At 48.1% G+C, this 15,692-nt stretch overlaps 1 protein-coding gene across 12 annotated transcripts in view; it reads right to left on the reverse strand.

Moving 5' to 3' along the window:
- Positions 1–15,692, reverse strand: part of PATJ (PATJ crumbs cell polarity complex component) — a 1,359,209-nt gene that overhangs the window by 767,116 nt on the left and 576,401 nt on the right. For all 12 annotated transcript variants that reach the window (XM_085602445.1, XM_085602441.1, XM_085602446.1 and 9 more), the window contains one exon: positions 6,565–6,685. In XM_085602445.1, the coding sequence (XP_085458571.1) occupies positions 6,565–6,685 (121 nt within the window). The remainder of the gene's footprint in view (positions 1–6,564; positions 6,686–15,692) is intronic.

Genomic DNA, 15,692 nt, shown 5'->3' on the forward strand with positions numbered 1-15,692 from the left:
TCCAGAGTACGCCACATGAAGGGCCAGTGGATCGTGTCAAACGCTATCTCCGCATCAAGCGAGAGAAGCAAATGGGGAGTGTCACGACCCCGTACTGTATCCATCCAGTTAGCTAGGCGGTGCAAATTAAGACGGGTGGCACGCTTGGGCATAAAGCCAGATTGGTCTTGGTGCAGCAACGAAAGAATCACGCTTAGCAGGCGATGTGCAAGAATCGTGGCCAAGATTTTTGTTTCAATATTAAGGAGTGATATGGGGCGATAGGATCCGCAGTCCTCTGGTGGTTTCCCAGTTTTATGTATGACCACCACTGTGGCTAGATGAAGGTCTTGGGGGAGACATCCTTGTTCTTTTGATTCCACGAACAGCTTTAGGAGATGGGGTGCCAGCAGTGCGGTGTTCAGTTTAAAGAATTCACTAGGCGGGCCATTTGGTCTTGCCTGCTTTCTGGTGACCTATGGCCTCAGTAACCTGCGCCAGTGTCAGGTCACCTTCTAGGCTATCTCGTTCGTCGGGTGTAAGGGTGAGCATGTCAATACTCTGAAGGTAATGGCGTATCTGGAAGTCTTCCGCGTGGATGCGGGCTCCATAAAGAGCCATGTAGTAGCGCTCAAAAGCGCCTGCAATATCCTCCAGAGCGGTATAAATAGTCTCTTGGTCCCTTATCGACCCTACCCACCGTGACTCGATTTCATTACGCCCCAGCCACGCCAGCAGTTTCCCCGCCCGATCTCCCGTTTCATAAAGGCGATGTTGGGTTGCTAGTTGGCATGCTTTTACCTCATTACTCGCAAGCGCTAAGTATTCGCGTCTGGCTATTTCAGCTGGTGCAGATCCTCCTCAGTCATTGCGGTCTGACTTTCCCTTCCAAGTCCAGGAGGGGATGTTCTAACTCTTCAAGCTCTTGAATCGCACGTTTCTTCTTGTGGGCCAGTATATTTTGCGCCCTGTCACGCAATACTGCCTTATAAAGTAATGGCAGATGGGACAGAACCTTCGTTTTCAGTGAGATATAGCTGGGAATCAACACGTAGCTATTCAGCTACAGTCTCGTCCCGCAGTTCCCATGCATTAAGCCTACATTGCAGAAGCCTTCGTCCACTTCCACCACCCATTTTCATGAGCAGGGGAGAGTGGTCCGAAATCCCCCTAGCCAGGTAGTCAATGTCGGTCACCTGTTGTATCTCCCCTGCCGGAACGAGAAGGTTAGTCCAAGCGAGAGAACACCTTATGGGCTCCGGAAAAATAAGAATATGTCCACCGGAGCAGGTGGTGGCGTCGCCACTGGTCAGATAGGCCCAGTGACTCTAGAAAAACGGCCAGAGGTGTGATATCCGGGGTACCCTTTCGAGCTAAGGAGAAATCTAGCAGGGGATTCAATACATCGTTGAAGTCTCCTCCAAGGATGTGTATGGCGGGGCCAGAGTGCAAGAGGAGGTTAGTCATTTTGTCGAACGTGCGTTGTTGGAGGCGAGTCGGTGCATAGATACTAGCTAGAAAATAAATCCTATGGTTCCAAACCCCCCTGATCACAACATATGTTCCCTCAGTGTCCACCCACGTCTGCGTAAGATGAAAAGGCGGGGACTTCCTAACAAGCATCGCCACCCCACGGGAGCCCTTGGTAAATCCCGCGTGTGCCAGAGTAGTGTAACACCCCCGTCCCAGAAAGGAGCATGCAGTACTCAAAAGGTACGTCTCCTGTAGAAATACTATATCAGGTCTATGTCTCTTGAGATACTTGGTAATCAATCCCCGTTTCACCTTGTTACCCAAACCATTGACATTCCATGCCATTACTGTATATTCATCGTCCGGCATGGTAGTACATTAGCAAAATCCATCCTGGCGTTCGATAGGAATACTCCCCCCTCCTACCTCCCCCGCTCTGCGTATCAGTGTGAGCACTTGGTTGAATCAAACAAACTCCTTTCCCATCAAATAATCTCCAAAATATATTTAAAACAAGAAAACAGCACCCCCCACCCTACTCTCTTCTGACATTCTCACCATCCCCCCACTCGTCAACATGACAACTTTGGAGCGAATCGTCTGTTAAGAGGTCTGCTATCCCCCGCCCCTCCCTCCCAATTAACTACCCAATATCAAAAACCCCCACACAAACACGTCAATCACTTTCCCAGTTCAATGGTAAACCAGTGGAGAACCACTGGAGCTCAGGAAAGTCTAACTGTCCAGCAGCGGCCAGCAGGCCCCGCCTCTCAAGTTTTTTCGCCTTCCACAGGAGGGTGTCTGGGCTGGTCATCTGGAACCCGGGGGGTCTGGTCTGTCGCCTCCAGCCGCAGGATACTATTCCGGAGCGGATGGGCACTGGGTGTCCCATCAGAGTCATCTCCCTCAGGCAAATCGGTGTGGCCCATATCCTCCAGGCCCTGCAGAGGATCAGCTGACTTTGAGCGACGCATCTCTTCCCCTGAGTCCGATACGAGCGTGTCCGTGTCTCCGGAACGCAGGGTCCTGCCCGGTGTTGCCCCGGCCGATGACTTGGGCCGCAGACCCCGCCTCCGACGCCTGTCCCTGAGCCTGTCTTGGGACCGTATCCGTCGTTTGAGTGGGGACGCGGTGGAGCTGGACAGCGGCGGCCCTCGTAGTTGCGGTCGTTCCTCCACCCAGGACCATGCCTCCTCCGGAGTTTGGAAAAACAGCGTATTATTCTGGAAAATGACCTTAAGTTTAGCTGGAAACAGCAACATATATTGGATCCCCATGGCACGCAGTTTGATTTTAACTTGATCAAAAGTCCGTCTCTGTTTCTGCACATCACGAGAATAGTCCGGAAATACCATCACCTTAGTATTCTCGTAGCGGATCTCTCCTTTCTTCCGGATTTCTCGGAGTATTAAGTCCCTATCGTGAAAGTTCAGAAAGCGCGCTATTAGAGGTCATGGAGGAGCCTCCGGCGGCGGAGCAAAGCCGGGCATCCTGTGCGCTCGTTCTATTATGAAACAGGTTGAGAATGGCGCCTGGGGCAGCAGGTCTTTCAGGAAGGTCAGAAGGAATTGTTCTGGATTACTTTGTTCCACTTTTTCAGGGAATACAACAAATCGAAGATTGTTCCTCCTGGCCTGATTTTCTGCATCGTCTACTCTCCATGCCACCTCCACCACAGACGAGAGAAGCCCCGCAACTTCTTTTCACGTGACTTGGGAAGTATCTTCCAACTCCGAGATGCGATGTTCTGCCTCGGTCACCCTGTCCGAGACCTTGCGGAGATCGTGACGCAGCAGTGTCACTTCAGAGTGTACCTCAGCTATTCTCCCCTCCAAGCTCTCCCTGGATTCCTGGATAGCCTGCAGAATGGACGCCGTATCCGGGAAGGGGGCAGGTCTACCCTCCGCATCCTGCGCAGCTGGTAGCGCTTTGGCAAAAAGATCCAGTTTACCCTGCCGGGACGGACGGGGTTCTTTATCTTTTTCCTTATCCTTTGCCATGATAGGCAGACACAAGAAAGGACAGTTCTACTGTCGCCTGCAAGGATCGCTGGGTTTCTCGCTATGGCGCGTCAACTTACTCCGAGAGTATTGCAGCGGAGACCGCAGCCCAATGGCCGCCGAGGCTCTCTCGACAGTGTGGGGATGCAGCAAGACCGCAAATGGGAGCAAACCAGCCGTGCACCCTCACTCACGACGCCATCTTGTGCTCCCAGTGAGGGCTCCGCAGTCAGGGGGTCCGAATCACTGCATACGCTGTCAACCAGTCCAAAAGAAGAGGGGAGAAGGGACGGAGGCGGGGGTCAACAGAGAAGTTGCAGGAAGACAGGCGACCCGCAGCGCGTCACAGAAAGCAGGGCTGATATGAGCTGGCGGAGTCCCTCAAGGCTCCCTCATTTAACACGCCGGATCTGAGATAGCGGTGTCCCTCCCAGACAGTTCCGTCCCCGGCTCCAGAGCGCCGGCGCGCCGCCGGATTCCAAGACCTGCAAGGTTCTGAGCAGGGTCACTCACCCCCGGGGGATGGCGCTCCCACCTTCGTGGCCAATTAGTCAATCCGCACTTCGTCTGCGCACTCCCGTAGCCCGCAGGGCGCCTGTGCAGTGTCCCCTAGTCTGTCCTCAAGGACAGGACGGTTGGCCAATGGTAATTTGGGAAGTGCAGCTTAGTGCTACAGCGTTAATATGGCAGTCCAAACAGGCGGGGTGAGGCACACATATAGCGCTATAATTCAAGGTGACGCACACAGAGATTCACCACTTCCAGGCGGGTGCAGACAGCGTATGCTGTCAGAGCGAGGGGGGGGAGAGCGGGCGAACCTCACCGCTAATTCCAGAGTCACCTCCTAAGCGGGAAATATGCCAGGCAGCCGCTGCATGGGTCAGGGGAGGCGTGAGAGGTCGTCCTTTATACAGGGCAGGCCACCCCAGGGGAGTGATGGGTGACCGGCCGCCTCCACACCAGTCAGGGCCGTACGAAGGAGTCCGATGCCGCCCGTCACTTTGGTGCCGACACCACCCCCGCGATGTATAGCCTTCCCTCACTTGCCAGCCTCACTGCTGCAGTGACGTCCTGGGGGTCGTCTCTCCGCGCCGTCCACCTCGGGGAAGGCCTCACTCTTGATGGGGATCGACGCAGCAGGCTCGCGGATCGTCCTCCAGCGGTCACCACGACCGCTCAGCGAAGCCTCGGACCGGGTTCACCTCAGTGCGTCGGCGCCGCCATCTTGGAAGCGGCCGCTTTCCAGCCCCGGGTGCCAGAAACCACCCAGATCTCTGACAGGATGAAGTCAGAGGTCGCGGCGGCGGTACCGCTACACTTCGTCGGTACTCGGCTGCTTAAATATCCGTTTCAACGGCGAAGAGACCCAGGATCCATTTTCCACAGAAGATCCCCGGTAATAAATAAGGGATAAAGTACCCCGGCCTTACATTAGAAGGATATTGCAAGTCACTGAGAAGTTCCATAACTGTATAGAAGAACAAGGCCGAAGGTTACATAAGGTTATGTAACTAATACATGGTCACATCATCACCTTTCCCATAAACCACTTAAAAATTTGGTGTGTAGCTCTTTCAGAAAGAGAGAGCATATTTGCAAACATAAAGTATAAAAATACATTCTCTTGTACAAAATTAAATACATCAAAAACCGGTTAAAAATGTGTTGCAAAAAGATATTAGAAACAATAAAATACAAGTTAGTAGTTTTTTTGTGTTTGTTTTTTTAAAGCTGCAGTAACTCATGCAACCTCGGATTGACCCAGAAACATGCAAAAATAATCTAACTTTTCTAGAATTATATAAGGAATACAAAAAAATGATCATGTTTTTTCTGCTTAGTCACTCTAAGCTAAAAAAAAAACAGAGCAGAAGAAAGAAAAGCAAAGTCTCATTTTCGTTGCTTTAAACAGCTAGTCTAAGTCCTGACTCGCCTTTCACCTCAGCTGCTTGCTCTGGCAGCAGGCACGGGGACGTCAGAACTCGACTGCAATAATTTATCACAGTCGATGACTGAGTTCATCACTAGGCGACGATTATAAAGAAATTAGAGAGTTGCATTTATGCAGGGATTGCAAAATTATAAGTAGATATCCTTCACTTAACTCAATGACCAGTTCCAAAAACGTGTTTCTCCAGTCCCATAAATGCTGTGAGATTAAATATCCGCCCTTACTTCTGCTATATAGTACGCAGCACTGAAGCTCTTATTAAAGCACCATTTATTGAAAATGTCTGTCTAGCCTCTTGTAAAGCCCCAATTTGTCAGTGCTTTCTGGGTAATTAAATCGGATACTACATTTTTGTTGTAAAACACTTGTATGCAGCACCATTAGCCTATACTCAGATGTGCAATACGTATAAGATAAATAATTATTTACTGTGCATTATGGTCCAGTAATGTTAACAAGGAGCTCTGATAACAAAACTAAACCACAAGGCCAATGTCACCAGAACTGCACGATGGCTCTAAGTAATTGTTGTACAACTTACTCATGTTTTTATATTACTGTGTTCGATTTGATGCAATTTGCATGACAAATCTTTTTCTAAAAAACGAAAAGGTTTTTTGAAAAAAATAACTTAACATATAGACTATACTGTCACAGAAAAAAAGAAAGAATGATGTTGTTGAAAAAAATGCCATTTTAGTCAGGTCAAGCTTTGCTGTGCTGAGAAGCACATCCTCTCTGCACGAGTGTGAGGCTTGTGATGCCTTCGTAAATCTACAAGATACAGCCACCAATGGATCCTGGGGAGGTTCAGGCTGTGTTTACCTCTCATGAAGAGGATGCTGAATCAAACAGGGCAATGGCAGACTCATCCCTGTGGTTTGGATCTGACATTAGCAAAAAACCTTGTTATGTACAAAGAGTAATTAGCAGGAGGGAAGGAACGAGACCAGGACTGCGCGCCGCATGGGATATACACCTTAATTCATGGAACTATGTTATACCTATGAATTTTAGAAAATAATTCACAGGTTAGTCACCATCCCCGGGAAATATGGGATATGAAACATTTGTACTCTGCAAAAAAACAACAACAGTTAAACATTTAATGTATATAAATTTAAATTAAGATCATCTCGAAGGAAAATGCTGTACGCTAACCTGCTTCCAGCGCATTGTCTGCAGTGGGGAGGGGCTGTTCCAGATCGCTGAGGTTTGTTGTTTGATGATCTGCTTGTGCAGGGGTCACAGAGAACAGGATCGTTTCAGATGGCTCCTGAACCTTTAAACAAGCAGAACAGACAGAAAACAGTAATTATTAAATTAACCAGTTATACAGTGGACAAATATCGCTGCACAGTAAAACCACTGAAAATGAGAACTAACGCAAGAAGCTAAGCTAGGGTGTCATACATTATAGTTTAGGAGAAAAGCAAACAGTTACGAGCACAATTATAAAACCATAATTCAGTTCATCAGAACAACTTGCAGCTGGCTAAAATAAATCGTGGTTATTTCACAGAATCACCGTAGATGAGTACCCGAAAGCTGGGGGATAAAATGAACCTGCAAACGTAATGATTAAGAATAAGGGTAACACCATAAGAGTATGCATAACATAGATGTAAATATGAAAGTACTCAAAGTAGTAGTCTGCGCCAGCATGCATGCAGATGTCCCGCCCTATCTAAGCCCTCTTAGGAGCTACATTAATCTCCATGCTGCTTGCTCCCATGTGCCACAAACCAGCGACTACCTCTAAAGCCGACATAATTGCTGAAATGGGTCCACTTGGAGACGTTTTAACTTTGTGTCATTGTACAACCAGTCATGACACAATCCTACAACCTACGAACAATTCACTAATACTGCTCTGATTAACACAATAAGATCTCTTGGAATTTTATCGAAGTAATTTTACAGGACTGGAACGGAAAATGACGCAGTACAATTCTGTTCAGACAGTACAGGTCTGTTTCCCTACTAGAGCCACCAGAGCATTTAGCTTTCCTTACTCGTCCTTGTGACAAATGCATAGAACAGACATGGAAAGGTAATTGCAGGAGTGCTGGAAACCAAGCCAGATTTTGAGTCTCTGCAATGTTTTGTTAAACGTCATGAAGGTTCTGGGCTCCATCCTTTTAGTCCACTGGCAGTTCCAAGTACCAGATTAAGTCAATTTCTGGTCTTGTCAGGTGATTGGAAGTTGCAGTCTAATGTAAACGTAATCTCACTCCCAAGAGCAAACTCTCCTTAATTTTCTGCTACTCCTGTAGTAGACCTCTCGCAGAACCAAACTCCATTCCAAGAAGCCTCTTTCATCTTTGCAGATACCGCTGCACTCAGTAACAATAATGTCTTATATTGTAGTTTGTTCTCACCCAACTCAACTAGTAAGATCTTCACTCCTCTATCCTAGGCAGCAGTGGGCAGGATACTGAAAGAAACCTCACATAAGTGAGCTCTCAGGCTTAGAATACACTAATATTTACAAATATGGTACTCTGCTATAAAAGCATGGCTTCTCTCTTGCTGTCTGGTAAGGTGAGGCAATATTTCAACTGTTTAGGACATATATTAGAAAACATCATCCTGTCCATATACAGCTTATTTGTCGAGTGATAAGAAATTAGAGATTTTATTAATTTGGTCCGTGGAGTGGTTTGTTTTTGACATATGGCCCTAATGATGACCATATAGGTAAAAGCAGCTTTCTTTGGGTAACACTGTATTTTACTAAGCTGCTGGAACCCCTGGCTTCGCTCAAGGTCTATGCTGTGGTCTGCTCAGTTTCGAATAATTTGTCTTCTGGTTTTAACTCTTCCCAACAGCCTTGCTCAGAAATATGATCCAGATAGATTCTTTGTTGCATTGCACTCAGAAGTAATACGTGTTATCGCACACGAGCCTCGTCCACCTTTACCGTGGGCTCCAAGTGAGTGTAGTGTCTCTTGGGTGCTTGATGAACAAGTTATTTACCTTCGATAACACCTGTTCTGGTGGATGCTCTATCTAACTGCAGTTTGCTCACGTTGTGGATAGTCCACAGGTGTCAGAATGTTTAGAGAAAACTTGAAAGTAGTACTCCTGCATGCCAGTAAGTAGCATCATGCGACTCTGTATGGATGATGCTCCACTCCAGAACTGCCATAAATAACAGCCACCCATGCGCGATTTCAGACTTTTTTCTGCAGGCTAGTCTGTGCCCTCAGAAGCAGAGCCCATTAACAAATCAGTATGACTACTGTGCAGATGTCTAGACTGGGACGTTTGGGTGGAAAAGAAGCAATTCCACAGAATGGGGTAGTAGGAGGGTAGTGAGGAATCTGCGGTTAGATAGAGAATTCACCAGTAAAAGCGTTACTGGTGGTAAGAAACTTATTCTTCTGTTGGATACTTCTAAACACAGAATCCTCTAATTCTAAATGGAGTCTCAAACCTTTTCTATACTGAGAGCTACTTATGTTCAATTAAACGCATTGAGAGCTAATAATATTATTAGTGTTGTATAATTTCAATTTTTGTATATGTATAATAATTCAACCAAGCAAAAGCTTTTTAATTTAATAAGCTGGGCTGCACACAAGAGAGCTACTCAGAGGTAGCTGGAGAGCTACAGTAGCTCACGAGCTACTGGTTGGAGACCCCGTCCGTACCTCACCACCTGGTGGGTCTGTGAAATGGATCAGACCAAAAAGTCCTGCAGGATCGAATGGCCAAAATGCCCATCCCTACGAACCTGACTGTCATGGCTACAGTGCTTCGTGAAAGTGTGCACTGAAGTCCATAGCCTGACAGATATCCAGTACAGGCACTTTGCATGCCAGCACAGTAGTAGCAGCATTGGCTAGAGTGGAATGAGCCCTTGGTCCTTCAGGTGGCTGCTTCATAGCTAGATCATAGCTGATTTTAATGCAGAGAACTACCACTTAGAGGTGGTTCTTTTCTGCACTCCTTTGTCTTTCTTATATACAGAAAAGCCCACAAAGAGCTAATCTCTGATAAGATCAACATAGAAACTGAGGGCTCTCTTGAGATTCAAACAATGGGGCCTCTTCTCCTTTTTTGAGGGTTGAAAAGGGGCAAAGAAGGATGGAAGGTTGATAGCCTATCTGACATGAAAATGTGTCACTACTTTCAGCAGGAATGCAGCTCAAGTCCTCTGCATCACTTTGTCTGAGAAAAAGGTTGTATAAGGTGGCCTGATCTAAAATGCCTACAGCTTACTTATGCAACAAACTAATGCTATCACCACCGAAAAGACCTTTTTCAAGGTGACAGAGTATAGTGGGCAACTGTGCATTGGCTCAAATGGGGTAAAAATCTAAATATTGAGAACCAGATTCAGGGCTTCGGAGGGAACATATGACACAAACCTTTAAGAAACCTCATCAAAACAGGTGATATGAACAAAAAAGGCTGATCCAGCAACTGTACAAAAGCCGGAAGAGCTGACAAATAGCATTTAAAAGTATCTAGTACAAGCACTTGCGGGGCAAATTATAAAACAAACAAAAAGTCTGACAGTTTAGCCTATAATTGGTCCATCTGGCTGTTTGCGCACTAAGCCAAAAACTTGTACGAGCATAAAGTTTGTGGAAGGGCACCTACCTGTCAAGATATCATCCACAACCTATGGAATCAACAGCCACCGATCAATCTCCAGGCATGTACCAGCAGGTTGTGCAGGTCCAGGTGTAAAACCCTGCCTTATTGCTGCGACAGAAGATCCTCCCAACAGGGCAGAACAGATGCTCATACCCGGAGTTCCAGGTACCACACTTTCGTGGCCCAATACAGAGTACATAAAATTACTTACACCCAGTTGTTCCTGATCTTTTTCAGAACTGAAGCCAGAAGAGAAAGGAGCTGAAAAGCATACTGGAGATCCAAGCTCCACAATAGGCGGAATGCGTCTTTGAGAGAGAACCTTCTTGAAAACTCCGGCACACAAAAGTGTTGCCAGTGCACATTCTCAGCAGTGGAGAAAAGATGGAGTCATGCTCTCCATATTACTGAAAGACACCCTGCACCACCTAAGGGTGTAACTCTTTTGTGATCTGCTAAGCATTGGATCTGAGTTTATCTGCCCCGGCATTTAGAGATCCCGCTATGTGGTTCACAACCAGAGAATTGCCCTGGTGACTCAGCCACTTCCAGAGGCATAGAGCTTACTGGCACAGGACCGAACACCTTACCGCATCCAGTTTGTTGCAATAACGCATGACAGTGGTGTTGTCTCTGAGAACTTTCACCATCCTACCTTTAATTGTTGGCAGGAAGACCTTCAGCGCCAAGCAGATCGTCTCCAACAGATTGATGTGGAGCCGGGTTGCTGCCGTAGACTAGAATCCTCTGCTCTTCACCTCTCCCAAATGGCCTCCCAACCCAGCAGTAATGCATCTGTTACCACCCTGAGTTCTGGGTGGGGGTAAGGAGAGAGGTCTGCCAGTGGCCCGATCATGATCTAGCAGCCACCACTGCAGGTCTTTTGTAGTCTCCTCTGAAACACAGATACAGTCTGATAGGTTCCCCTGTTGTTGGAACTTCAGATTCCACTGCACAGCCCACATGAGCCATCAAAGCTGAAACATAGCATGAAAAGTCATGGCAGCTCTGCTCTGGGGAAAGGCACAAAATCGCACAATACCCAGGATTCTTCGGATAAACTGGAACATCTGTGAAGGAGTCGGTGTGAATTTGGCATACCGATAGTGAACCTTAATAATGTTAGAGGGTTCACCGTTGTCTGAAGGTGATCTACTATTGCTTGGGGCAAGCCTGCCTTCAACAGCCGGTTGCTAAGGTAGGGGAAGACTGCAACATCCAACCGCCAAAGGGGCGCTGCGACCATAGCCATCACTTGCGTGCACACCCGTGGGCGACTTTTGAGGCCAAAAGAGAGCAGAGAAAACTGAAAAAGCTCCTGGCCCACTGTGAAATACAGATGATGCCTGTGGGCCTGCCAAACTAAAATCGGGAAATCATTTTCCTGCATGTCCAACGCTACTATTCAGTCTCAAGTGTAGACGGAACCTGAGTTAGCATGATCATTTTGAAGAACAAGTTACTTACCTTCGGTAACCCATTTTCTGGTAGAGACTCTACCCAACCACAGATTTCTCACCTTAGATTGTTCCCCAGGCATCAGATTGGATCCCGAAAAAATACCTCTGCACGGCGGTAGGTGGTGTAGGCAGCTCCACATAATTGTCTACGTCAAAGGAGCATAGATAGGTGCCAATCCGTCACGCCGACATCAATTTGTTTCATGACTATTTCCGAACCAAGACATCGGAGCCACATCTGAATTATTTTTAGACCAGTGTGTAGAGTCTAACGGGATCTTTTAGGTGAAGAGCCCAGTTCGCGGAACGGGGTAGATTGGAGGGTCGGGTAGGAAACGGCAGTTAGACAGAATCTACCAGAAAAAGCATTACAGAAGATAAGTAACTTGTTCTTCTTACAGAAACCTCTAACAGCAGACTCCTCACCTTGGAATACATACATAAGCAATATCTTCGGTGGGTCTACCAGCTGGCTTAAACCAAAAAGTCCTGGTGTACTGAATGGGCAACATGTCCATCTCCACAGACCCTACTGTCCAGGTAGTAATATTATGTGAACGTGTAGAGTGACACCCACGTAGCAGCCTGATAGATGTCCAAGACAGGCACGTCGCGAGCTAACACAGTGGTAGCAGCCTTGGTTCTGGTAGAATGAGCCTGCAAGCCTTCAGGAGGCAGCTTCTTAGCTTGTGCATAACAGATTTTGATGCAGGGTGCAATCCATCGAAAGATGGTCTGCCTTTCATTTTTTCATTCCAGAGACCCCAATGAACAGTTACCCATCCACCTGCTGTTCTTTGGGACTATAGATTTAAAAGTAGAGGCCTCTTGTAGGGTCCAAATGATGGAGTCTCTCCTCTTCCTTGGAAGAATGAGGTGGAGCGAAAAACGTTGGCAACGTGACACTTTGGCCGACATGCAAAGGGGTCACCACCTTCTGCAGAAAGGAGGCACGAGTCCAAAGAACCAGTTTGTCTGGGTAGAGATAGAAAGTGGATCAACTTGTGAGGCACACCAAGCCACAAACTTGTCCCGGCTGCAGGCGTTAATGGTTTTTGTCGAATGACGCCTAGCTGCCAGAATAACATCTCAGATGTCCGAAGGAAGATTGAAAACAGTCAGCTGTTGCAGCTCGATCTCCAAGCATGAAGGTGGAGAGGGGGCAAGTTCAAGTACAAGACTCTACCTTGCTGCTACGACAGGAGGTCCTCCCAAAAGGGGAGCATGATCAGAGGACAGACGCTCATGCCTAGGAGTTCTGGATACCACATCCTCCATACCCAGTCAGGAGCCATTAGGATGACTTGGGGCCGGTCGGTTGTGATCTTCTTGAAAACTAAGGTAGGAGAGGTATTGTTAAATGGAATGCCCCTCTGAGCGAGAGCCGCTTTGGAGACTCCAAAGTGCAGAAGAGTTGACATTGTGCGATCTCAGCAGTGGCAAATAGATTGAGCAAATGTATTCCCCATTCTTGGAAGAGTCCTTTCGCCACCTCAAGGAGCAAACGCTATTCATGAATTTTTGATGCACAAGGTGTCGACGGCCAAGTCCATCTGCCCTAAAATTTAGAGATCCTGCCAGATGTTGTACAACGAGGTAAATGTCCTGGCACTCCAGCCATGTACAGAGGTGCAGAGCCTCCTAGTACAGGGTGCACAGCCCCACACCTTTGTGCTTATTGCAATACCACATGGTGGTGGTGTTGTCTGTGAACACCTGGACCAGCCTTCAGCTGATAGATGATTGGAAGGCTTTCAATGCCAGGCTGATGGCCCTCAGCTCCAGAAGACTGATGTGGAGCCATGCCTGCACAGAAGACCAGAATCCTCTTATCCCCACCTCTTCAAGATGGTCACCCCATTCCAGAAATGATGCATCAGTTGCCACTATTATTATTATTACTGTCACCTCTGGGTTGGGAATAGAGAGGCCTGACCCAACGGCGGTCCAGCAACCACCGTGCAAGTCTTCTGCAGTCTCCTCCAAAATCCGGACCAAGTCGGAGAGATTCCCCAGGGGCAGTGCCTACTGGGTCTTCAAGTTTCAATGCAGAGTTTGCACGTGCCACCTGACGTGCTACACCAGCACCGTACAGGAGGCCATCAGACCCAATATCCTTAGAGTCAGTCTTATTGATATCCAGGACTGTGGCTAAAACATTGGAATCATAGCCCAAATTACCTGGACCCTTCGCTCAGGAGGGTTAGAGTGGAACTGGACTGTGTCCAGAATGGCTCCGATGTAGGGGAGTGTTTGAGAAGGAGTCAGATGTGACTTCGACATGTTCATAGTGAACCCCAATGAATGGAGGAGGTTCGCCATAGTCTGGAGGTGGGTGAAGATTGCCTGTGGTGAGCCCGTCTTCAGTAGCCAGTCATCGAGGTAGGGGAAGACTGGAAGCCCTACCTCCAAAGATGTACTACTACCATCGCCATCATTTTTGTGAACACCCAAGGAGCACTAGTGAGGTAAAAGAGGAACACAGCAAACTAGAAATGCTCTTGGCACGCCATGAACTACAGGTCTCGCCTGTGGGCCTGCAGCACGATGATATGGCAGTAGCATCCTATGCTAGCTACCATCCAATCACCAAGATCCAAGACCTTCGCCAAGGTGAGCATTTTGATTTTCTCATTTCACAGGTGTTGAGAGAGTGAAGATGGAGAATAGAGTGGAGGCCTCCTTCCTTTTTCCGCACCAGAAAGTAGCGGGAGTAGCAACCATGGCCTAATTCTGATACTGGTACCTTCTTGATAGCTTCTTTGGCCAAAAGAGCCTGCACCTCTTGGCATAGTAAGGAGAGGTGGTCCTTCGGCAGACAATCTGAAGTCAGTGTCAAAGGTGGGGGTTTCCAGACATGACAGTGCGTAACCCCACTGCACAATTTAAAGCACCCACTTTTTACTGTTTGCCATTGGGGCAGGTGGTGCCTGATCCTGCCGCCTGCTGTGTTGAGGGCATGCTAAAGGGGCTTGGAGGCTGTGACAGCTGGAGGAGTGGGGGATTGGATAGTATGCTGGCTTTAAGTTCAATGTCCTCTGTGGGAACCGTGTTCATGGCTACAAAACGCTGGGCTTTGGGGTGTGATTCATATTGCTGACATAGCTGGGAGCCCATACCATAGCCACAGAAGGGGCAAAAAGAGGAATGTAGTTGGTGCAGCTCCAGAGACATTCCCAATAACCTGGCAGTGACCCAACCCTCCTTGAAGCACTCAGTGCTGTATTGGCCTTGTCGCCCAATAGGCGGGAGCAATTAAAGGGCATGTCCATCAGTGCCAACTGGACGTCCACTGAGAAGCTAGTTAATCTCAGCTAGTCATGGTGGAGAAGTGCCACCTTGAATGAGATAGCCCTGACCATTGAGTCGGTGGTGTCCAATCCACATAGGATAGTGGACTTTGCAGCATCTCGGCCATCAATTATGGCCTGGTTAAGTAGGGTCCAGGTCTCCTCTAGGACCATGGGCAGCACTTGCACAACTGAGTCCCACAAGGTGTGGGGAAACTGGCACAGGAGGCATGTGGTGTTCACCGACCGCAATGCCAGGCTGGTAGAAAATAAAATTCTAGGTGTCAAGCCTCTTGGATTCCTATGCTGAGGAGTAGTGGAAAACACATTGGGATGACTTTGGCAGGCAAGGCCTGCATCACTAGTCTCTCGGGTGGGTTGCTGTGTGAGGAAAGCTGGGTCCCCAGGTGCAAAGCAGTGGCAATTGACAATCACACTGTGCACCAATACACCTAGACAAGGCTTGGCCCATGTACCCAGGAGGATTTCTATGGGGATTTTATTAAAGGGGAGTAGAGGCTCTGCAGAAGATGGGCCCGATTGAAGCACCTCCATCAAGACGTTGGTCTTGATTGTGACGGAGGTAGCTGGAGGTCAAGGACATCCAGCCTCCCTCCTCCCCACCATGACAAAAGATGCACTTTCCCCCATAGCGGGACCCGAAGGTGAGATCAGGCCAGAATCTGGATGTGTGTTGCATCTGTTGGCATCTCCCAGCGTCTCATACTAGTAGATGAACAGGCCCAGGTCATCGGTAGGGTCAGGGAACCCATAGTCATTGTCATCACCAGCCCCAAAGTCAAAGTCCACACTGGGTCTATCACAGGAAAAAGGCAGTGAATCTGAAAGAGATGGCTGAGGTATATCCGGCGTACGTCGCGGGTGATGTTGGTGACAGTGGGAGGGCCTGCTCTGGCCTGGGTCTCAGCTT

Source organism: Triturus cristatus, chromosome 4_2 (assembly GCF_964204655.1).
Source record: "Triturus cristatus chromosome 4_2, aTriCri1.1, whole genome shotgun sequence".
NCBI lineage: Eukaryota > Metazoa > Chordata > Amphibia > Caudata > Salamandridae > Triturus > Triturus cristatus.